This window comes from Pholis gunnellus (assembly GCF_910591455.1).
Source record: "Pholis gunnellus genome assembly, chromosome: 21".
Taxonomy (NCBI): domain Eukaryota; kingdom Metazoa; phylum Chordata; class Actinopteri; order Perciformes; family Pholidae; genus Pholis; species Pholis gunnellus.
Window position 1 is genome coordinate 19,805,116 of NC_136548.1, and position 24,890 is coordinate 19,830,005.

At 41.5% G+C, this 24,890-nt stretch overlaps 1 protein-coding gene across 3 annotated transcripts in view; it reads left to right on the forward strand.

The window, feature by feature from the left end:
* The window catches only part of prkg1 (protein kinase cGMP-dependent 1), a gene marked incomplete at its 5' end in the record, with an annotated part of 87,175 nt that extends 64,848 nt beyond the window's left edge, over nucleotides 1-22,327 (forward strand). Inside the window, 15 exons of one of the 3 annotated variants that reach the window (XM_079182274.1) lie at nucleotides 4,326-4,431; nucleotides 5,090-5,153; nucleotides 5,302-5,379; nucleotides 5,457-5,551; nucleotides 7,150-7,215; nucleotides 10,401-10,475; nucleotides 13,256-13,352; nucleotides 15,320-15,459; nucleotides 15,841-15,930; nucleotides 16,227-16,368; nucleotides 17,226-17,389; nucleotides 17,472-17,594; nucleotides 17,685-17,747; nucleotides 17,872-17,938; nucleotides 18,919-22,327. In XM_079182274.1, the coding sequence (XP_079038400.1) occupies nucleotides 4,326-4,431; nucleotides 5,090-5,153; nucleotides 5,302-5,379; nucleotides 5,457-5,551; nucleotides 7,150-7,215; nucleotides 10,401-10,475; nucleotides 13,256-13,352; nucleotides 15,320-15,459; nucleotides 15,841-15,930; nucleotides 16,227-16,368; nucleotides 17,226-17,389; nucleotides 17,472-17,594; nucleotides 17,685-17,747; nucleotides 17,872-17,938; nucleotides 18,919-19,017 (1,469 nt within the window). In that variant the 3' untranslated portion in view covers nucleotides 19,018-22,327. Of the gene's footprint in view, nucleotides 1-4,325; nucleotides 4,432-5,089; nucleotides 5,154-5,301; nucleotides 5,380-5,456; nucleotides 5,552-7,149; nucleotides 7,216-10,400; nucleotides 10,476-12,413; nucleotides 13,108-13,255; nucleotides 13,353-15,319; nucleotides 15,460-15,840; nucleotides 15,931-16,226; nucleotides 16,369-17,225; nucleotides 17,390-17,471; nucleotides 17,595-17,684; nucleotides 17,748-17,871; nucleotides 17,939-18,918 lie in introns of those variants that run through there. The other 2 variants (XM_079182276.1, XM_079182275.1) reach the window with 2 other exon arrangements.
* Between the last annotated feature and the right edge of the window lie 2,563 nt (nucleotides 22,328-24,890).

The window sequence follows — 24,890 nt, forward strand, 5'->3', positions numbered from 1 at the left end:
ACTCTAGTGTCTCTACTGGTATCAGGCTCTAGTGTCTCTACTGGTATCACAGACTCTAGTGTCTCTACTGGTATCAGACTCTAGTGTCTCTACTGGTATCACAGACTCTAGTGTCTCTACTGGTATCAGGCTCTAGTGTCTCTACTGGTATCAGACTCTAGTGTCTCTACTGGTATCAGACTAGTGTCTCTACTGGTATCACAGGCTCTAGTGTCTCTACTGGTATCAGACTCTAGTGTCTCTACTGGTATCACAGACTCTAGTGTCTCTACTGGTATCAGGCTCTAGTGTCTCTACTGGTATCAGACTCTAGTGTCTCTACTGGTATCACAGACTCTAGTGTCTCTACTGGTATCAGGCTCTAGTGTCTCTACTGGTATTAGGCTCTAGTGTCTCTACTGGTATCAGGCTCTAGTGTCTCTACTGGTATTAGGCTCTAGTGTCTCTACTGGTATCAGACTCTAGTGTCTCTACTGGTATCACAGGCTCTAGTGTCTCTACTGGTATCAGGCTCTAGTGTCTCTACTGGTATCAGACTCTAGTGTCTCTACTGGTATCACAGGCTCTAGTGTCTCTACTGGTATCAGGCTCTAGTGTCTCTACTGGTATCAGACTCTAGTGTCTCTACTGGTATCAGACTAGTGTCTCTACTGGTATCAGGCTCTAGTGTCTCTACTGGTATCAGACTCTAGTGTCTCTACTGGTATCAGGCTCTAGTGTCTCTACTGGTATCAGGCTCTAGTGTCTCTACTGGTATCAGACTCTAGTGTCTCTACTGGTATCAGGCTCTAGTGTCTCTAGTCTACCTGAATAATTGATCGTTCAGAGGAACAACCGTTTGAGGACTCTGACCTCTGACTTGGCATTTTCTAAAGTTCAGACCCCGATGAGTCCTTAATGAACATTAATAACACTAACGATCAATCAACCACCTGCACCACACACACACACACACACTGACAACCACACAGACACACACTCACACACACACACAGACACACACTCACTCACACACACACACAGACACACAAAGACACACAAAGACACACACACAGACACACACTCACACACACACACACACAGACAACCACAAAGACACACACACAACCACACACAGACACACACACACAGACACACACAACCACACACACACAACCACACACAGACACACACACACAGACACACACAACCACACGCACACAACCACACACAGACACACACAACCACACACACACACACACACACACAGACAACCACACACGCACATTAAGTATTCTCAGCTGTGGAGTGTCTCCTGTTGTTTCCTTGGTTACAGAGACACTCTGTATCTCTGTAGCAACAGACTGCAGGTGATGAAGCAGCAAACGAGACATAAAACGTAACGACAGATACAGAGTACTGTAGTAGTACTGTAGTAGTACCACAGAGTACTATGATAGTACTGTAGTAGTACTATAGTGGTACTATAGTAGTGCTGTAGTAGTACTGTAGTAGTACCACAGAGTACTATGATAGTACTGTAGTAGTACTGTACACACAAACACACACACAGAGACACACACAAACAGAGACACACAGACACAGTCACACACACACACGCACGCACGTACACACACACACATGTACAGTGAACACACTCAGGTGGATGACGTGTAACCATGGTTACCGGCTCCATCTGAGCATCAGTGCCAAGGTTTATGGGATGTCAGAGGCTGTGAGCTGGTTGCAGCGGGGAATTAGGATGTTAAAGAGTATCAGATGGGTTTTGAACACACACGCACACACACACACACTCACTCTCACGCACACACACACACTCTCACACACAGATATCCTTCTCCTAAACTCTAAAGTCTAAACTAAAGAGGTGGTGTTAGTCTCTTAAAGGGGCAGCGTTAGTCTCTTAAAGGGGCGGTGTTAGTCTCTTAAAGGAGCGGTGTTAGTCTCTTAAAGAGGCAGTGTTAGTCTCTTAAAGGAGCGGTGTTAGTCTCTTAAAGAGGCAGTGTTAGTCTCTTAAAGGAGCGGTGTTAGTCTCTTAAAGGGGCAGTGTTAGTCTCTTAAAGGAGCGGTGTTAGTCTCTTAAAGAGGCCGTGTTAGTCTCTTAAAGGAGCGGTGTTAGTCTCTTAAAGGGGCAGTGTTAGTCTCTTAAAGGGGCGTTGTTGGTCTCTTAAAGAGGCAGTGTTAGTCTCTTAAAGGAGCGGTGTTAGTCTCTTAAAGGGGCGTTGTTGGTCTCTTAAAGAGGCCGTGTTAGTCTCTTAAAGAGGCCGTGTTAGTCTCTTAAAGGAGCGGTGTTAGTCTCTTAAAGGGGCAGTGTTAGTCTCTTAAAGGGGCAGCGTTAGTCTCTTAAAGGGGCGTTGTTGGTCTCTTAAAGAGGCATTGTTGGTCTCTTAAAGAGGCGTTGTTGGTCTCTTAAAGAGGCAGTGTTAGTCTCTTAAAGGGGCAGTGTTAGTCTCTTAAAGGGGCAGCGTTAGTCTCTTAAAGGGGCGTTGTTGGTCTCTTAAAGAGGCATTGTTGGTCTCTTAAAGAGGCGTTGTTGGTCTCTTAAAGAGGCAGTGTTAGTCTCTTAAAGGAGCGGTGTTAGTCTCTTAAAGGGGCGTTGTTGGTCTCTTAAAGGGGCAGTGTTAGTCTCTTAAAGAGGCCGTGTTAGTCTCTTAAAGGAGCGGTGTTAGTCTCTTAAAGGGGCAGCGTTAGTCTCTTAAAGGGGCGTTGTTGGTCTCTTAAAGGGGCAGTGTTAGTCTCTTAAAGAGGCAGTGTTAGTCTCTTAAAGGAGCGGTGTTAGTCTCTTAAAGGGGCGTTGTTGGTCTCTTAAAGAGGCAGTGTTAGTCTCTTAAAGGAGCGGTGTTAGTCTCTTAAAGGGGCGTTGTTGGTCTCTTAAAGAGGCCGTGTTAGTCTCTTAAAGGAGCGGTGTTAGTCTCTTAAAGGGGCAGTGTTAGTCTCTTAAAGGGGCGTTGTTGGTCTCTTAAAGAGGCAGTGTTAGTCTCTTAAAGGAGCGGTGTTAGTCTCTTAAAGGGGCGTTGTTGGTCTCTTAAAGAGGCCGTGTTAGTCTCTTAAAGAGGCCGTGTTAGTCTCTTAAAGGAGCGGTGTTAGTCTCTTAAAGGGGCAGTGTTAGTCTCTTAAAGGGGCAGCGTTAGTCTCTTAAAGGGGCGTTGTTGGTCTCTTAAAGAGGCATTGTTGGTCTCTTAAAGAGGCGTTGTTGGTCTCTTAAAGAGGCAGTGTTAGTCTCTTAAAGGGGCAGTGTTAGTCTCTTAAAGGGGCAGCGTTAGTCTCTTAAAGGGGCGTTGTTGGTCTCTTAAAGAGGCATTGTTGGTCTCTTAAAGAGGCGTTGTTGGTCTCTTAAAGAGGCAGTGTTAGTCTCTTAAAGGAGCGGTGTTGGTCTCTTAAAGGGGCAGTGTTAGTCTCTTAAAGGAGCGGTGTTAGTCTCTTAAAGGGGCGTTGTTGGTCTCTTAAAGGGGCAGTGTTAGTCTCTTAAAGAGGCCGTGTTAGTCTCTTAAAGGAGCGGTGTTAGTCTCTTAAAGGGGCGTTGTTGGTCTCTTAAAGGGGCAGTGTTAGTCTCTTAAAGAGGCGTTGTTAGTCTCTTAAAGGGGTGGCGTTAGTCTCTTAAAGGAGCGGTGTTAGTCTCTTAAAGGGGCGTTGTTGGTCTCTTAAAGGGGCGTTGTTGGTCTCTTAAAGGGGCAGTGTTAGTCTCAAAGAGGCCGTGTTAGTCTCTTAAAGGAGCGGTGTTAGTCTCTTAAAGAGGCGTTGTTAGTCTCTTAAAGGGGCGTTGTTGGTCTCTTAAAGGGGCGTTGTTGTTCTCTTAAAGGGGCGGTGTTAGTCTCTTAAAGAGGCGGTGTTAGTCTCTTAAAGGGGCCGTGTTAGTCTCTTAAAGGGGCGTTGTTAGTCTCTTAAAGGGGCAGTGTTAGTTTGATATTCTGTCTCTCACTGTTAAAATAAACCTACCATTACAATTATATACTGTTCATGTCTTTGTACTGTAAGTGGGCAAACTTACAAAATCGGCAACAGATCAAATACTTATTTCCTTCACTATATATGGATGTGTGTAGTGTCGCCATGATGATACCTGCATACTGTACACACACACATTTTCATCCTCTCACATTCAGATTAGAAACAAAGTTCTCGTTCACTCTAAAGAAACACCTAATAATTAAATATTCATAAATGCATAAACACACAGAGCCTCTCGTCGTTCACAGGAGATGATGTTCAGTTTTAAAGCATAAATATATTTATGATATTAAATGTTTCAGCTTTGAAGCGACTGATCGTTTACATATATTCATGATATTAAAACATAAATATACTTATAATATTTTATATTTCAGCTCTGATCCAGGTGAAGCTGTGGGCGATTGACCGTCAGTGTTTCCAGACCATCATGATGAGAACTGGACTCATCAAACACGCTGAGTACATGGACTTCCTCAAGAGGTGACCCCAACTCCTGTTTCTGTCACATGGGTTTCTCCACAGCCCCGCCCCTTTAAGAGACTGACACTGCCCCTTTAAGAGACTGCCACTGCCCCTTTAAGAGACTGACACCGTCACTTTAAGAGACTGCCACTGCCCCTTTAAGAGACTGACACCGTCACTTTAAGAGACTGCCACTGCCCCTTTAAGAGACTGACACCGTCACTTTAAGAGACTGCCACTGCCCCTTTAAGAGACTGACACCGTCACTTTAAGAGACTGCCACTGCCCCTTTAAGAGACTGCCACTGCCCCTTTAAGAGACTGACACTGCCCCTTTAAGAGACTGACACCGTCACTTTAAGAGACTGCCACTGCCCCTTTAAGAGACTGACACCGTCACTTTAAGAGACTGCCACTGCCCCTTTAAGAGACTAACACTGCCCCTTTAAGAGACTGACACTGCCCCTTTAAGAGACTGACACCGTCACTTTAAGAGACTGCCACTGCCCCTTTAAGAGACTAACACTGCCCCTTTAAGAGACTGACACTGCCCCTTTAAGAGACTAACACTGCCCCTTTACGCCACTGCCGCTTTAAGAGGTTAACAACGCCCCTTTAACAGACTGCCACTGCCACTTTAAGACACTAACTCCGCCCCTTTCTCTCTCTCTCTGCAGCGTTCCCACCTTCCAGGGTCTTCCAGAGGAGACTATCAGTAAACTGGCTGACGTCATGGAGGAGGTGAGACACCTTGAAACCACCAGACACCTTTAGACCACCAGACACCTTAAAACCACTAGAGACCTTTAAACCGCCAGACACCTTAAAACCACTAGAGACCTTTAAACCGCCAGACACCACATCACTGTAAGTCTTCTTCTGTGTTCAGACTCATTATGAAGACGGAGAGTTCATCATCAGACAGGGAGCCAGAGGAGACACCTTCTTCATCATCAGCAAGGGAAAGGTAACTCCTCCCTTTATTGAGGATAGTATTGATCAGCTAACTCGTCCTGATCGTCTGTTGATCACACCTTCTGTCAGGTGAACGTGACCCAGGAGGATTCAGCCAATCAGGAGCCAACACACCTCAGAGAGCTCACCAGGGGAAACTGGTTTGGAGAGAAAGCCCTGCAGGGGTAAGATCATGTGACCGGAACCTTTACCTTCTAAACCTGAACCGTTACCTTCTAAACCTGAACCTTTACCTTCTAAACCTGAACCGTTACCTTCTAAACCTGAACCGTTACCTTCTAAACCTGAACCTTTACCTTCTAAACCTGAACCGTTACCTTCTAAACCTGGACCATTACCCTCTGAACCTGAAGCTTTACCTTCTAAACCTGAACCGTTACCTTCTAAACCTGGACCATTACCCTCTGAACCTGAAGCTTTACCTTCTAAACCTGAACCGTTACCTTCTAAACCTGGACCATTACCCTCTGAACCTGAAGCTTTACCTTCTAAACCTGGACCATTACCTTCTAAACCTGAACCTTTACCTTCTAAACCTGAAGCTTTACCTTCTAAACCTGAACCGTTACCTTCTAAACCTGAACCGTTACCTTCTAAACCTGGACCATTACCCTCTGAACCTGAAGCTTTACCTTCTAAACCTGAACCGTTACCTTCTAAACCTGGACCATTACCCTCTGAACCTGAAGCTTTACCTTCTAAACCTGAACCTTTACCTTCTAAACCTGAAGCTTTACCTTCTAAACCTGAACCTTTACCTTCTAAACCTGAACCGTTACCTTCTAAACCTGAAGCTTTACCTTCTAAACCTGAAGCTTTACCTTCTAAACCTGAAGCTTTACCTTCTAAACCTGAACCTTTACCTTCTAAACCTGAACCGTTACCTTCTAAACCTGAACCGTTACCTTCTAAACCTGGACCATTACCCTCTGAACCTGAAGCTTTACCTTCTAAACCTGGACCATTACCTTCTAAACCTGAAGCTTTACCTTCTAAACCTGAACCGTTACCTTCTAAACCTGGACCATTACCCTCTGAACCTGAAGCTTTACCTTCTAAACCTGAACCTTTACCTTCTAAACCTGAAGCTTTACCTTCTAAACCTGAACCTTTACCTTCTAAACCTGAACCGTTACCTTCTAAACCTGAAGCTTTACCTTCTAAACCTGAACCGTTACCTTCTAAACCTGAAGCTTTATCTTCTAAACCTGAACCGTTACCTTCTAAACCTGAAGCTTTACCTTCTAAACCTGAACCTTTACCTTCTAAACCTGAACCGTTGCCTTCTAAACCTGAAGCTTTACCTTCTAAACCTGAACCGTTACCTTCTAAACCTGAACCGTTACCTTCTAAACCTGAACCGTTACCTTCTAAACCTGAACCGTTACCTTCTAAACCTGAACCGTTACCTTCTAAACCTGAACCTTTACCTTCTAAACCTGAAGCTTTACCTTCTAAACCTGAACCGTTACCTTCTAAACCTGAACCGTTACCTTCTAAACCTGAACCGTTACCTTCTAAACCTGTGTGTGTCTGTGTGTGTGTGTCTGTGTGTCTGTGTGTGTGTGTGTGTGTGTGTGTGTGTGTGTGTCTCTGTGTCTCTGTGTGTGTGTGTGTGTGTGTGTGTGTGTGTGTGTGTGTGTGTGTGTCTGTGTGTATGTGTGTGTGTGTGTGTGTGTGTGTGTGTGTGTGTCTGTGTCTGTGTGTCTGTGTGTGTGTGTGTGTGTGTGTGTGTGTGTGTGTGTCTGTGTTGTCTCCACAGTGAAGATGTGAGAACAGCAAACGTCATCGCTGCTGAAGCCGTCACCTGCCTGGTCATCGACCGAGAGTAAGACACACACACACACACACACACACACACACACACACACACATTTGTATTATTATTATTACTGTTGTTTTTGTTGTTGATGAACTTCTCGGTGTATTTATGGACTTTTATTTTTCCTGGACTTCAGAGATAAAGATAAATAAGTCACATTGAAGCTAACACTGTGTGTGTGTTTGTGTGTGTGTGTGTGTGTGTGTGTGTGTGTGTGTGTGTGTGTGTGTGTGTGTGTGTGTGTGTGTGTGTGTGTGTGTGTGTGTGTGTGTGTGTGTGTGTGTGTGTGTGTGTGGGGGTGGGTGCGTGCGTGCCAGTACACCTTTGAGGTACTTGTACTTTACTTGAGTATTTCCAGTTCATGCTACTTTATACTTCTACTACATCTCAGAGTAAATATTGTAGTTTTTACGACATTCATCTGAGAGCTTTAGTAACTTTTATATTCAGATTATGAATCAAACGAGTGCCCGTCATGTGTGTGTGTGTCGTAATGTTCCTTTCATGCTGTTAAGGAATTCTTCCTAAAAATGTAAATGTTGATTATTGATGATGACTCTACTATTACTAAATGTAATGATAAAAGCCTTCACTGATCCAACACAAAGTGACACGAGGAACTCTTGTTTCTGGAAACATTGGAACAAATGTTTTTAACGAGTGACTTTTGAACAGCATGCCTCCAGCTGAGCCTCGGGGTCCTCGTGCTGTACTTTATATATTGTTGTTGTATTTGTGTTTGTTGTTGTATTTGTGTTTGTTGCTGTATTTGTGTTTGTTGTTGTATTTGTGTTTGTTGTTGTATTTGTGTTTGTTGTTGTATTTGTGTTTGTTGTTGTATTTGTGTTTGTTGTTGTATTTGTGTTTGTTGTTGTATTTGTGTTTGTTGCTGTATTTGTGTTTGTTGTTGTATTTGTGTTTGTTGCTGTATTTGTGTTTGTTGCTGTATTTGTGTTTGTTGCTGTATTTGTGTTTGTTGTTGTATTTGTGTTTGTTGCTGTATTTGTGTTTGTTGTTGTATTTGTGTTTGTTGCTGTATTTGTGTTTGTTGCTGTATTTGTGTTTGTTGTTGTATTTGTGTTTGTTGTTGTATTTGTGTTTGTTGCTGTATTTGTGTTTGTTGCTGTATTTGTGTTTGTTGCTGTATTTGTGTTTGTTGTTGTATTTGTGTTTGTTGTTGTATTTGTGTTTGTTGCTGTATTTGTGTTTGTTGCTGTATTTGTGTTTGTTGCTGTATTTGTGTTTGTTGCTGTATTTGTGTTTGTTGTTGTATTTGTGTTTGTTGCTGTATTTGTGTTTGTTGCTGTATTTGTGTTTGTTGTTGTATTTGTGTTTGTTGCTGTATTTGTGTTTGTTGCTGTATTTGTGTTTGTTGCTGTATTTGTGTTTGTTGCTGTATTTGTGTTTGTTGCTGTATTTGTGTTTGTTGTTGTATTTGTGTTTGTTGCTGTATTTGTGTTTGTTGCTGTATTTGTGTTTGTTGCTGTATTTGTGTTTGTTGTTGTATTTGTGTTTGTTGCTGTATTTGTGTTTGTTGCTGTATTTGTGTTTGTTGCTGTATTTGTGTTTGTTGTTGTATTTGTGTTTGTTGCTGTATTTGTGTTTGTTGCTGTATTTGTGTTTGTTGCTGTATTTGTGTTTGTTGCTGTATTTGTGTTTGTTGTTGTATTTGTGTTTGTTGCTGTATTTGTGTTTGTTGTTGTATTTGTGTTTGTTGCTGTATTTGTGTTTGTTGCTGTATTTGTGTTTGTTGTTGTATTTGTGTTTGTTGTTGTATTTGTGTTTGTTGCTGTATTTGTGTTTGTTGCTGTATTTGTGTTTGTTGCTGTATTTGTGTTTGTTGTTGTATTTGTGTTTGTTGTTGTATTTGTGTTTGTTGCTGTATTTGTGTTTGTTGTTGTATTTGTGTTTGTTGCTGTATTTGTGTTTGTTGCTGTATTTGTGTTTGTTGCTGTATTTGTGTTTGTTGTTGTATTTGTGTTTGTTGTTGTATTTGTGTTTGTTGCTGTATTTGTGTTTGTTGTTGTATTTGTGTTTGTTGTTGTATTTGTGTTTGTTGCTGTATTTGTGTTTGTTGCTGTATTTGTGTTTGTTGTTGTATTTGTGTTTGTTGTTGTATGGAATCTATTATTAAAGAATAAACTACCAGCCAAATACAAAGTAATTAAAGTGATCAACACATTAATGAATAATAATTATAATTCATGTTATTGATTTTTTTAATAATTATTATTATATTATAATATATTATTATTATCCGAATCTGTTTATGGAAGCTGCTGCTCTGCTGCCCTCTGCTGGTCTCCTGCTCTCACTACACACACAATTATTATTATTATTATTATAAATATTCTTATTTTAGAGCGTGTTGTTGTTGCACACTGCTGACCCACAATGCAACACTGTGAATAAATAGTCATATTTTATTTTATTCATATGTTATATTTCATCTCCATATTTAAACCTCTGAGATTTAACGAGTCTGAGTTATTGATGAACTCATCAATAAAGAACTGATATTAACAGATAATAATAATATTAATAATAATAATATTAATAATAATAATAATAATATTAATAATAATAATAATAATAATATGATATTGAGCTCCTGAGGCGTCTTTAAGTAATAAATATTTAGTTTTATTCACTAATCCACTCACACTCGTACAGATGAGGAGATAATATATCTTAGTACATATTGTAGTAGATATTAATGTAGATGTTGTATAAGATGTAGTACAAGTTGTAGTACATGTTGTAATAGATGTTGTAGTAGATGCTGTAGTACATATTTTAGTAGATCTTGTTGTAGATGTTGTAGTACATATTGTAGTACATGTAGTAGATATTCTAGTAGATCTTTTTGTAGATGTAGTAGATGTTGTTGTAGATGTTGGAGTATATGTTGTAGTACATATTGTAGTACATGTAGTAGATATTGTAGTAGATATTGTTGTATATGTTGTAGTACATATTGTAGTACATTAGTGTACATCTTTTTAATGTCGTAGTGCAAAACGTGTTTTCAGGTTAAATTTCAGATCAAAGAACATTTTCATGACTTCAGTTTTCAGTCATTCATATTTCATTTTGTGATGAATTGTCAATAAACAGGATAAACAACGTGAAGCTACATAATTATTATTTATTTTATTCATGTTATTAATTGGTTGTTTTTTCCTCGTTAGCTCGTTCAAGCATCTGATTGGAGGACTGGACGACGTTTCCAATAAAGGATACGAGGACGCTGAAGCTAAAGCCAAGTATGTTAAATATATTCATATTAAACATACTCATATTAAACATATTCATATTAATTATATTCATATTAAATATATTCATATTAATTATATTCATATTAATTATATTCATATTAATTATATTCATATTAAACATATTCATATTAATTATATTCATATTAAATATATTCATATTAATTATATTCATATTAAACATACTCATATTAAACATATTCATATTAATTATATTCATATTAAATATATTCATATTAATTATATTCATATTAAACATATTCATATTAATTATATTCATATTAAATATATTCATATTAATTATATTCATATTAAACATATTCATATTAATTATATTCATATTAAACATATTCATATTAAACATATTCATATTAATTATATTCATATTAAACATATTCATATTAATTATATTCATATTAAACATATTCATATTAATTATATTCATATTAAATATATTAGACTTCCAGATGAACTATTTTGTGTTGGTCCGTTACACAAAATCCCAATGAAATGATGTGAATCTTTGGTTACCATGACAACATGTAGACAAGTCCAAGTGGGTGAATACTTATGCAAGGCACTCTATATACATAGTGCACTATAGTACACACACACACACACACACACTAGTAACACTAGACGTTTTGTCTTGCATCAGGTGACATCATGTGACGGAGTGAGTTTGAACACAGTCATCTCCTCTTATGGTATAGATTCAATACAACACGCACAAACACACACACACACACACACACTCTCACACAAACACACACACACACACACACACAAACTGATTATATGTTGTGTTTACAGTCTGTACTGCTGCCAAAATGCACTCTCACACACAAACACACACACGAACACACACAACAAACACACACATACTACGTTTCTGGACCTCCTGCAGGTCTGGAAGGATCCTGTCTGGTACTTGAATCTCGCTACATTTTGGTCTGTATTTGTAGTTTATCACCAACAACCAAATATATTCATCAACATCTGGAAAGAAAGAAAGAAAGAAAGAAAGAAAGAAAGAAAGAAAGAAAGAAAGAAAGAAAGAAAGAAAGAAAGAAAGAAAGAAAGAAAGAAAGAAAGAAAGGGGATAAAGAGCAGCCGACCAACCAACCAGACCTGCTGGACCCAACGCCACCAAACCCCAGAGAGAAGAGCCCAGATGGATGCTAAGCTAACCTAGCTAAGACCTCAGGCTACTCCACTACCCAGCATGCTCCTGGCTGTCTGAAGCCCGGTCGCAGAAAAAACAAGATGCATGAAAGCAGCGGTAGGTCGGTGACTGTGAAGCCCAGGTCTTCACAGAGACCTGGATCCATCGTGGTCCAGGATTCAGTTACACCTGACGGGTGGACTTCAGGACAGAGATCAGGACTCTCGTGGACAAGAGGAGGAGGACTCTGTGTTTACATCAGAGTTCCTCATGCTGAGTTCTTCATGTGAAGATGTCGGCCATTTTACCTGCTGTTTACATTCATTGTGTGTAACGTTCTGCTGTTGTGTTGTTGTGTTGTTGTGTTGTTGTGTTGTTGTGTCGTTTTGTTTGTTGTGTTGAAAATTAGCTTCCATGAATTACATAATAACAATAAATGATCCTCAAAGAATTGATGATAGAACAAACGACTACGAGCATTAAACTCGATCCGTTGACGTTAAACCTCCTGAAGCCTTCGTGTCCTCTGTCCTCTGTCCTCTGTCCTCTGTCCTCTGTCCTCTGTCCTCGGGACAGTCTGTCCTTCAGTGAGCGTTTTACTGGAGGAACCTCTGAGCGATGTTTCCTTTGAGCTAAAAATACCGGCGGCGTCTCGTTACACTCTGCAGGACTCGGAGCAGACCTGGTCCCCCCCCCCCCCCCGCCCCTTTTTGACATTAAAGGACGAACCTGTCGGAGGCTTCCCTCAGTCCTGGTCTCAGTTGGAGCACGCTCAGTTGGACTCCTTCCAAGTCAGACACCCACAGACCTTAGACTTAGAGTCTTAGAGTCTTAGACGAAGAGTACCGTCCAAAATCTATCAAGACTTCACAGAAGGTCTGATGACGTCCTCTGGAATCTGACGACATCCCGCTCGGATCAGGAAGATCTGGCAACCTCACCGGTCCCCCCAGACCAGAACCTTGGATCTCTATGGACACCGTCAGCCCGACCCTCACCATGTGATGCTGGAGTGGAGCTCTTCTTTGGAGACGCTCTCTTACAGACCGAACGTTCTCCTGATGACTGAAAACCTTTCGTTCTTTGACCGAGAAACATCGTCCCAAAACTTTGAAGGATTTGTTTTTGTCTGCAGACTAGGACTAGACCTTGAGGACTAGACCTTGAGGACTAGACCTTGAGGACTAGACCTTGAGGACTAGACCTCGAAGACCATCTGGTGGATTGAAGTCCACCATCATAGAGTCTTCAGAGAAGAGAACGAGTGTTTTTCTAATCGATACTCGTAGATAAACTCTTTCTAGAGATGAGAGAGCTGCTTTTCCTCCCAGCGAGGCAGCAGAGAGCTCCATACTCTTCCTCCTCTTCCTCCTCCTCCTCTTCCTCCCCCCCCATCACCTCCTTCTCAATCCAAACCTCCAAGAAATTCCCGTTCTTCCACGTCGTCAAATGCTGCAGGTACAGTTCCAACACCTTACTGAAGGAAGGTTGGATGAGTTTTTGATTCCAAACGTTCACCTCTGAAGCTCGGCTGCTCGTCCAACATGTTTAAAGCTCTGCTTTCCTGCGGTCAGTGAAGGCCTCCCCGTGTTGTCTCTGTCTGCAGGTACGAGGCGGAGAACGCCTTCTTCTCCAGCCTGAAGCTGAAGGACTTCAACATCATCGACACGCTCGGAGTCGGAGGCTTCGGACGCGTCGAGCTGGTACGATCAGGTTCTATTATAGAACGTGAGATTATAGAACGTGAGATTATAGAACATGAGATTATGTAAAAGAGAGATTTCTATTCTCTAAATTTCATTTTAATGCAGCGACACAGAAAATACTTCTTTGTAGGACAAAGTTAAAGACCAGTTTGAGTCTAGTTGGATATGATTTATAGTCCACAACTCGGACAAAATGATGTGTGTGTGTGTGTGTGTGTGCGTGTGTGTGAGAGTGTGCGTGTGCGTGCGTGTGTGTGCGTGTGTGAGAGTGTGTGTGTGTGAGCGTGTGTGTGTGCGTGCGTGTGTGTGCGTGTGCGTTTGTGTGTGAGTGTGTGTGTGCGTGGGTGTGCGTGCGTGTGCGTGTGTGTGTGTGTGTGTGAGAGTGTGTGTGTGCGTGCGTGTGTGTGCGTGTGCATGTGAGAGTGTGTGTGTGTGTGTGTGTGTGCGTGTGCGTGCGTGCGTGTGCGTGTGCGTGCGTGTGTGTGTGTGTGTGAGAGTGTGTGTGTGTGTGTGTGTGTGCGTGTGCGTGCGTGTGTGTGTGCGTGCGTGTGTGTGTGTGTGTGTGTGTGAGAGCTATTTGCAGTAACTTTCCAGCGGAGTATCAGTGCTGGTAACTGGAAACCAGTCATCATGTGATTGAGAGTCTGGGTTTAATTCTTGAGTTCAGTTTATTAAATCTAATTAATTTATTAATACGTTTAGTTTGTCTTAACGAGTTCCTCAGATCAGAAGCTCTCTTTGTTTTCATGGTATTTCTCTTCATTAGATTCTGTGAACAGCGTTCATTAGACAGAGGAAGGTGTGATGTCACGGCTGCTGCTCTGACTCGTGGCGTCGGCTTTCTCTGCAGCAGCCGGAGGTTTTCGGGTGCTGGAGGTCAGAGGGGAACCCTGCAGAGGGTTTGCCCAAAAACAGGAAGGAATCCCCGCCGAGGATCTCCCGTCATCCCTCTGGAGCTATTTGTAGTGGACGAGTCAGAATGTAACTCTGCTCCGAGGAAAACACTGACCTCTGACCTCCAGACTGCTGATGAGATTTCCCATCACAGCCAGCTTCAGAGCAGCAGCCAGGCTAGCTGTTTCCCCCTGTTTCCAGTCTTTATGCTAAGCTAAGCTAACCAGCAGATGGCTGAGTGGTGTCCAGGAATAGAGGATTGTGTCATGTACTATTTACAGCACAGCTGTTTGTCCTTCATGTGTTCCATATGAGGTTCAGACTCACAGATACGAGTCCAGATTCAAACCCAAGACCAATAAAAAACACATGTTGGTCCGTCTCTCAACACTGTCTGACTTCCTGTCTGTGTCTCATTGGTTCCTACTGAAGACTTACATCTTCTGTAAGACAACAAAGTTAGGTTGAGACAACAAAAGTACTTCGTTAGGTTGAGGAAAAGATGGTAGTTTGGGTTCAAATAACTACAGAACTGTGGTCGTGAAGTTGATGAAGTACGTAAGTTTCATGAGAAATAAATCAACGCTGACGTCTTGTTTCACATGAGGAACGGTGATCTCCTGGATGATCTCCTGGATGATCTCCTGGATGATCTCCTGGATGATCTCCTGGATGATCTCCTGGATGATCTCCTGGATGATCTCCTGGATGATCTCCTGGATGATCTGGATGATCTCCTGGATGATCTCCTGGATGATCTCCTGGATGATCTCCTGGATGATCTCCTGGATGATCTGGATGATCTCCTGGATGATCTCCTGGATGATCTCCTGGATGATCTCCTGGATGATCTCCTGGATGAAAGCTCTCTCCTTCCTTCCTGTGTGACAGACCGTCTTTATACGTTCTCCTTCATGATTACGTGGATAAATGTTTGTAGGATCTCTAATGATTTGTTGAAGTTATATCTACGGATACTGGATGAGAGCAGCCTGGTGTGACACACACAGTACGTGTTCGATACGGATTGAAATGTGTTTCTAACCGACTGGACGCGTGTTTGTCTTCAGGTGCAGCTGAAGAACGAGGAGGCGAAGACTTTCGCCATGAAGATCCTGAAGAAGCGTCACATCGTCGACACGAGACAACAGGAACACATCCGCTCCGAGAAACACATCATGACCGAGGCGCACTCCGACTTCATCGTCAGGTCAGAACAACATCATCATCATCATCATCATCACTGCAGTCGTTCCATACGGAAGTCCTTGATTCTGAAAAGGGTTGCTTTAAGTCCTGGCTTTCAAAATAAAAGCTTTACTGACAAATCTTTGTTTGGTGTTATGTGCAGAAATAAAAAAAAACATGAAAGTATCAAAAAAATATAGTTTGGTTCTGGTTTTCAAAATAAAATAAAAATAGAATAGAGTTGACTAAAACTTTATTATCCATCAACTAAAAACAATGTTGCTTTTTATTGACGTTTGTTTTTTTGGTTAGCTCTTTAAATGATTCACATAAAAGCAGCAGAAGAAGAATATAAAACACGAATCTCACTGTTAAAACATGGAGCTGTGCCGTTTGTGTTCAGGTTGTACCGGACGTTTAAAGACAGTAAATATCTGTACATGCTGATGGAGGCCTGTCTGGGAGGAGAGCTGTGGACGATACTGAGAGACAGGTACACGTCTCACTCCGTTAGTCTGTTCAACATGTACTGATGCAGCAGCGTCGCTGGTGCATTTTATGACGCAGAATAAAAGCAAAAAGTGCTGAAACACCAAGTGTTTGAGTCGATTAGATGAAAATGAATGTCTAGATTTATTAACAGCGATGATCGTTGGTTATTTGTTGACGGTCATTTTTCAAGCAAAAGCTAAAAACGTTCTCTGGTGTCAGCTGCTCACAATCTGTTTCATGTCTTTATAAACGAACTGACCGGCTTTGACAGTAATTCTCGTTTCACTTGTTTTTCAGGGGTTCGTTTGAAGATTCGACCACCAGGTTCTACACGGCCTGTGTGGTCGAAGCCTTCGCCTACCTGCACGCCAAAGGCATCATCTACAGAGACCTGAAGCCTGAGAACCTCATCCTGGACAGCCGGGGATACGCCAAGCTGGTACTTCAATATCTATTCATGAAATACATCTTCAATCTTTAACATCTTGTAGGAATCAGTGAGAATCTTCAGCAAGTAGCTTCAAGTTTCTGGGTGAAAATACAAGTTTAACAACACAAAGAGTCAATGTTGTGAAGGGAAAAGATTTAATCAGGAACCCAACAAAACCAACGCTATGAAGGGAACATGTTGTGTATCATCAGTCTTACATGTTAAGACCGTAAACTTTTGTTTGTTGTCGTATGAAGAAGTAAAACAAACGCACCCTAAACAAGGCAGGGATCCATTGGTCAACATCACGCCTGTGTTCTATTGGTCGAGGAAGTTTGAATCCAAGAGCAGAGAAGAAATCTGAGAGCAGAAGTTTCAGGAGCAGCCGGACTGAAGCAACTCAATATCTGAGCAGAAGCAAAGCAAATCCAAGCGCAACAAGGAACTATTATTAATATGTTTTAGAGGGAGATCTTTACAAAATACATATTTATATATTAAGAGAGTCGAGGCTCCAGGAAAAAGAAAATAAGGCCTCGCTCCTCAGAGAGGTTAACAAACAAGTTCAATTCAGTCAAGTTTGAATTTGTTGTTCAGAAACGTGTATTTTCTGCAAAGCAGGAACGGCATCACGAGATTTATTGGAAATGGACCCTTTAGATTTCTGTGGAGATTTTGTCCGGATGGTGACGCAAGAGGAAAAAAGTCAGAGACGTCACCAGAAACATTAAGAGTTCCTCATATTTTAAACGAGTTTCCAGCTTGAGATGCTGTACAGGAACCGGCAGGAGCCAATTCACACGATCAGAAAAAGAAAATTACACAAATGTGGAGAGACGTGTTCAATCATTTGAATCTTTTTCTAGGTGGACTTTGGTTTTGCCAAGAAGATCGGTTTCTGTAAGAAGACGTGGACGTTCTGCGGGACGCCGGAGTACGTCGCTCCAGAGATCATCCTCAACAAAGGTCACGATGTCTCAGCAGACTACTGGTCTCTGGGTATCCTGATGTACGAGCTGCTGACCGGCAGGTGAGGACAAAGACAAGAATGGAGACAGTAAAGCTCAGTAGAGTCAAACTCTTGTTTATTCGGTGTCTCTGTGTGTATCCAGTCCCCCGTTTTCAGGTCCAGATCCAATGAAAACCTACAACGTCATCCTGAGAGGCATCGACATGATCGAGTTCCCCAAGAAGATCACTAAGAACGCCGCCAACCTCATCAAGAAGCTCTGCAGGTAGGGGGCGCTGTTCACCTGAGCAGCTCACATTAACTGTACAGTCAAAGTTCATTGTTCTTATTTCCAAAATAAATCCTGTGTCAACAGAGATAATCCCTCAGAGAGACTTGGAAACCTGAAGAACGGAGTCAAAGACATCCAGAAGCACAAGTGAGTGGACTGGAAGCTGACACCTGATTGGCTGTTTCAGCTCTCACATGTTTTCTGTTCAGTGTGTGTGTGTGTGTGTGTCTGAATACAGGATAAAAAGACTAATCCGTCTCTCTGTGTGCAGGTGGTTTGAAGGTTTTAACTGGGAGGGTCTGAGGAAAGGAACTCTGACTCCACCCATCACACCTGACGTGAGTCGAAGTAGAATTCATGTTCGACCAATCAGGGCTCAGTAAATGTTCTGAATCATAACAAGGCAACAAAGGCGATACAGAGTTTAAAAAACCTCATATTGTGATATTTCTGGTAAAGTCATATTTGAAGATGGGGGTTACGGTTCCCCCTCATATGTGACCACCTGCTGTGATGTGAGCGGCAATTCTTCGGCCACTTGATGATTCCTTTATTTGATGAATAAAGACCATTAGATGCATTTGGAAGTTCTCGTCAATGAACCTTTGAGCTTTGATTATTTGGCAGCGTTGAGAAACAGTAACTCCAACCAAGAGTTCTGTTTTTGGTGTATCCAGCAAATGACTTCAGGACCCCTGGGGGCCCCGTAGTTATGCTGCTAACCATGAAGGAGGTTCAGCTGGGGGTGTTTGTTGCATGTCACATACTTCTGTATAAATTATCTGATGGTATATATAAGATCATGTCACCCAGTCTCAACACTTTTGGTGCATCCATCTGTAACCATAACACTGACCAGATGTTTCCAGTTGCTATAGAAAGTCGAAATGATGAGATACTTTAACAGTATTAGAAGCAGCTCTTCGTAGGTTACTCTACATTTGACACATAAATAGATTGTGAGTACATTGAAGACTTCTTTCAACACATGAAACACTTCAACTGCTTGATGTTTCACATTGTGCTGAGCAAACGCACCCTTGAATAGAAGTTTAAGCAAGAAGCAGCTCTGGAGTATAAAGAATAAAACCAATGTGGCTGAGTTGGCGACCTTCAATAAACAGCAACTGGAAACATCAGTTGTTGTTGTTTTTTGTTGTTTTTTCGCCAGCCCAAAAAAATTTGAAACCTTTTTTTTTGTGTGTTTTTTTTTTGCTGGCGGGAATGGGCTTCCATACTCATCAGCTCTTTAACCAGCCTGACATCTAAGAGGTCTGCAGGTTGTTGAAGGTGTTTAACTCGGTGTTGTTCTGTACAGGTTTCCTCTCCGACCGACACCAGCAACTTCGACAATTTCCCCGAAGACACAGACGAGCCGCCCCCGGACGACAACTCCGGATGGGATTACGACTTTTAGTCCAGCTCGATACCCAAAAGTTCTGACACTTTACGGCTGGCGGTGAGGTCCAAATCTGAGACAAAGACGACGACTTCTCTCCGGGCCGATCAAAGACGAGCTTTGTGTGCCGTTCGGAGGACGTTTTCACCTGAAGCAGCTTTCTGTGACTTGTTTTTAAAGCGTTGGGACGTGGGAATCAAACTCCCAATGATTTGTTGCCACATTGTGTCCTCACATGATTTGTGTACTGAACATGAAGAAGGCAGCAGATGGAAATGGACTGGAGGCTTCTCGCTGATCAAAGTGGTCCCGTCCGGTCCACTCTAACTGGATGAAACCCTGAGCTGCCAGAACATCTGAGAGCTGGAAGATGAGGAGGTTCAAGGATGAGACTAACCATCTATAAACCCTGTTTCCAAGTCCAGGACTACTTTTTCATCAAGTCTCTCAGAGAAGTAAAAAAGGTTTGAGAACCAGTGACACGTACCTGGTTCAAAGGGGTACAAGCATGAATTCTGTTATGGCCCGAGTAAGTCATCCTCCTGGTTCTAGAGAGTCGTTAGAACTCTGGATCAAAGCTGCTCCATCCACAGAAAAGTGCAGAAAATGCGTTGCCTCTGGGTGTTTCTTTGGACCTGGAACAACCCCGATTCCTTGTTTGGCTACAGCTGAACTTTGGGTATGCCCATATAGGTATACCGTTGGGTATGCTCGTCCATCAGCAGTGTTTTGTTCCCTGTATTGCTGCAAGACAATTGTTTATCAAGTCTTTAAATCTCTAGAAGTCTTAGAGCAATGCATATGTGGGCCTTCTTTTTTTGGCAACTTTTGGATATCATCCCCCCATCAGCAGTCGGTGAAACAGCACCGGCCTTTGCTTTATGTCCCATGTATTGCTGCAACACTTGAGATAACTCGGACGTTGATTTTGTGATGATCGCCTGAAACCTGCTGCTCATAACCCGTCGGTGAAGCTGGTCAATCTTAAGGGGGTTAAGGGGGAACTTTTGTCACAAAGTGCTCACCAGAGAAAACAGACAAGGCTTGAATATCAAGGTTTCTGGGACTCTGGGGAGAAGAAGTTGGGGAAACATTGATGGGTGTGGACTCAATCTACCTGGTAGATCAATCTGGAAACAGGAGATCCAACATGGTCGTCCCCTCAGACACCCTGTTGTTCTGCAGCCAATGGGAAGCCCCTGCTCCTGCCAAGTGTCCTTGATTGGCTGATACTTGAACTTTTACCCCTCAGACGAAGATCTCCTGTCTATCCAGTGATATTTGGCGTTTGGATTGAAGTCTGGAGGCGGTTCTGGTCCGTAGGGCCTATTCTGACCCTATGAACCCAGGTTTGGCTCTCTGACAGTCGGCTGGAGACGAACCCCCAAACACAGGAGCAAAAACTTGAGACTGAAAAAGGCAAAACCCAAGGCCACCGTGATGCCTTCACTTCTCATTTCATTTTTGGGAAACTTCAAATCCAAAGACAGAGAGACAAAAGGTGTTGGATGTAGCAGCTGTGGTCGTCCTCAGTGGACGACGAAGGTGAAACGAACATTTCTACTTTTAAACTTTCCTTTCTATCCTTCTTTATGGTGTGAATCTTTGGATCATAGCATGAGAATAGATATTTTGTACATATTTCCAAGACTTCCTACATCATTTTTTTGCACACATGCACAAACACTCCTTTTGTCACAGACGCATGCACGACTTGGTTGGATTTCTTATCAGCTGTTTGTTTCAAGATGTTTAAAAGATGAAGAGTCCTGTTTCTAAAGCTCACGATATACTTGCTTTTTTTTAAAGACCTGGTTCCAGCAACAGCAAAAGCTCCACAACAGCTTCTGAATTGACCAGATGTTTTATTTTTATATACAACAATTAACTTTCAATCTGAAACTCAACATATTTCTTCAACCAACATGACGAAAGTTGATCCACAATTAGATAATAATGTAATACTAATAAAAGGAAACACAAACTGGGTTCAAAGTGAGTTTATCTGAGCTCTGAAACAGGAAACACCTTCACACTGTTGAGTAGACGTGAAGTCTTTGAGGTTTGTATTTCTTCCACAAACAAAGAGTTTAACCATGAAAAAGTGATTCATCTATTTATTTTGATTTGTATTTATATTCTGTGGCCTTTTGTAAAAGCAGCTGATCGTATTATTAACTTTTGTATTCGCAGTCTGAATCTGTTGTGTGATGATGACGAGTTAACTTTCTGCATGAAAGAGTTCAGTTTTCACCACCAGAGGTCAAAGAGGGATCGTTTGACATTGTAGGAAATAAGTCTTTTTGTTTGTCGGGGTGAGATGTTAGCCTAGCTTAGCACAAAGACTAGAAGCAGGTGGAAACAGCTAGCCTGGTGTCTTGTTCCTACAATCTGATTCTCAGTGAACACAACAACCAACATCTCTAAATCTCACTGATTTACACCAAATATCTTGTTTGTTTAATGTGTACAAAAACACAAATATATGAAATATCTTGATTTAGAGAGAAGAAATAATAATAACTTAACCCCACCACAGACCAGTTGATTTTAATTTTCAGCTGTGAAAAAAACAATAGAAACAAAAAGTGATAAAGATATTCGTTTGGACCAGAAGGAGAAATATTAATGTTCTTATTGATTCTTAGTGATATTTTGTGGTTATGAGATTGTGATGAAGTATCACTGATTTGTTTGTATATAGTGAGAATATAGTATTTTATGATGTCTCCGCTGTTTGTAGTTATTATTATTGTTATTATTGTTGTTGTTGTTATTATAATTACTATTAAGGTTTAGTTATTATTTTGATTAGGATTCTTTTTTTAATTAGTATTATTGTTATTATTGTTGTTATTATTACAGAGGTTGCCATGGTAGCTGAAGTAACTTTCTGTCTCTCAGTTCTAAAAAGCTTTACGGGCATGACTGTTAAAACGAACAAAACATTTTTAATCAGTTTGAAAAATAAAGGCTGTAAAAAGAAAAGAAGAAGAAAAGAAGAACTGGGTTTATTTCATATCGTTTTGATATGTTTATTTAAAAAATGTGTGATTGAACCATCTCTACCACGCTTGAGTTACTCTCCACAGCTCATGCGGGACTTGAACCGCCCGCCTCCCGCACCGAGCAGCGCAATGAAGACCATTTTCTGTGGCTTTTATTTTGAAAGATACTCGTGGATGTTGCCTGTCATTCGTGTACATTTAACGAGCATCAGCTGCGCTGTAACGTTGTGTGCAACTAGGACTCGAACCACCAACCTTCTGCAAGGAACTGCCCGAAGATAAGGGATGAGTTTTATTGTGACTTTTACTTTGAAGTATGTGACCGGAAACGTGTTTGTTGTATCTGCTGTTTAATTTCTATCACGAGAGCCCCCCCAGGGGGGACTACGGAGAAAGTTTAGCGTGCAGCGTGTCGTAGAATTCACTTCTCAGAAATGAATATAATGAATGCTACACACGTTATATACCCACTTCACGAAGAAATTCTGGGCAAAAATATTATCGAAGCCATTTTACACACTCCAAACACAATTCTACACAAACTAATATAATAAACTACAAGATGTACCACAAATCACGTATTTTTGCCATGACTCGGCGAGCTATGTACTCCGTTTCGAGATACCATCACAAAGCTATAAGCTAACACGGCCAGCCCCCATATCAGACAGCACGAGCATTCCACACAGAATCCAGCCATATCTTCCAAATTTCTCTCCTTGAAACCATTACAAAGTTACAGCCAACAAGCCCCAGAACAACACACAGCCACACAGTAAAGAATCTTAAACGCTTCGCACCTTGAGATGATTTTCTAGAAGAAAAACGCTGAAAATCCCGGTTAAATCCATTCAGCCATGTGCTCCCCGTCTCTGGTGCTCAAACATGTAAGTATGAGGAGGGGGTAGTGATTTTACTTTTCGGCGAATCAGTTTCACGCTTGGGGTGGTGCGGCGCGGTTTTGGATTTTTACTGGCTAAAAATTCCGTCAATCAACTTAAGGATCCTCCTACTGCATTCCTGAGTCCCTTCCGCATCAAACGAGGTGTCATAGCCTGAAATCCGCCAATCATAGGCTTAGAAAGGGCTACATAGACACAGACAGAGACGAGAAAATTCCATGGAGGAGAGATATGAACACCCTCAGAGAGGTCAAAATGGCTCAAAATGATGCCAAACTGCTGTATTTGTATAGATCGAACACTATTAGTCATAAAACAAGTGAAATATATAGTTATATAGTATATTAAATTAGAATGGAACAGCTGGTACAGCTGGTTCCACAATGACAAATTGGGCCGACCCCGCCTGACCTCTCCGTACTAGAACCTCTATAACTTTATGTTTCACTTTATCAAAGTCAATAATTTTTGTAGAGACTACTGACATATTGTGCTATGATTGTGGTGTATTTTTAGACAAATTCCTGCATTATTTCAAAGACAAAAAAACAATAAAAGTGCTGTTCTTTCAGGCGAACCTGAAACTTTTCAATTTGAGCTGTGTTCCATCTTCATTTAGTATTAACCAGTAACATATACACTGATATTTATACATCTGATCAAATCTCACAAGTGTTTCTGTTATTATAACATCAAAACTATTCAATTAGACCTTGTGGTTGCAAAGATACACTCGTTTTAGTATGGGTATGCAATTTTTGAGCAGAGGCCTAAAAATTGGGCTAGGGTTTAATTAAACTCTCAGCAAAACCTCCATCAGAAAACCAGCTAAATAAACACGCGGCTCTGCTTACAGACTAAACATAGACACAAAATAAGAGTCACTTACTTCACTAAATCTTCTCAAGCCTCCCCTTTAATTCGCCGTCTACATATTCTAACACAGAGCTCGAGGTAGAGTTTTATTTTAACTATATCCGGTTCCTCTCAGCAGACACCACGTGCGTCTGAATCACGTGAAATGGTCAGAAATTAAACGCAGTTTGGTGAGTGACATTAATTAACACAGCTCATTCTACAGTCACTGAGCTGTCTCACGTTTTACTCCATGAACCTTTCACAGAGCACAGTTTGAATTTATTCTCATTTTGAGGGATTTAGTTTAGTTTTGTGTCTGTGCTGCAGTACCGCTCTCTGCCTGAATTGATGCTGATGAGTGGGGGCGCTGTTCTACCGATGTGTACAAGGACGTGGTGAGTGTTATTTAACTCAAACTTAAAATAAAATAAAGATATGATTAATGTAACGTTGTGTTTTTTAACAAGCAAGTGTATCGGCTTACATACATTACAAAATAAGCATGAATAAATTACTAAATAATAATATATACTCTGTTAGGCTCCCATCAAACAACACAAACTAATGTTTACTGAATTATTGTCAGAGCTGCTAGCTGGCCTACAAGTACGTCAGCATTACGTGCAGCTCAGTTTTCAGGAGCAGCTCTGCAGTGAGGTGCAGCGTGTGCTGTGATTGGTCAGTGGGCGAGCACGTGACTATTGGAAAACGAAACTTAAAATAGCATCAGAGCTTAGTTAGAGGAGTAAGAGTTCAAATTGAAAGATATGAAGAAATTATGATATTTTTTGCATTTTGCTTGGTGTAGATTTTTGTTTTTTTACCTAGCTTTGTTTTTCAACACTCAATGGCTGAATAAGGAGGAGAAACGGATTTAGCCGGTGGAGGCGGGGCTCCCGGCCCCGCTGTGGACCTGCAGCAGCAGACCGGAGAGATACAACTGATGATCAACTGTCATCATGGCTCCATGAATCCAGAAGGACTTCTTACTGGAACTGAAACCATGTACTGGGATTAAACTCTTTAAGTTTCGGTAAGTCACAAACTGCGTCAGTGTTTTTACAGAGTAACGTCACTACTGTTCATTTGTCTATCGTGTTTGTATGAATAGTGTTTGAATGGC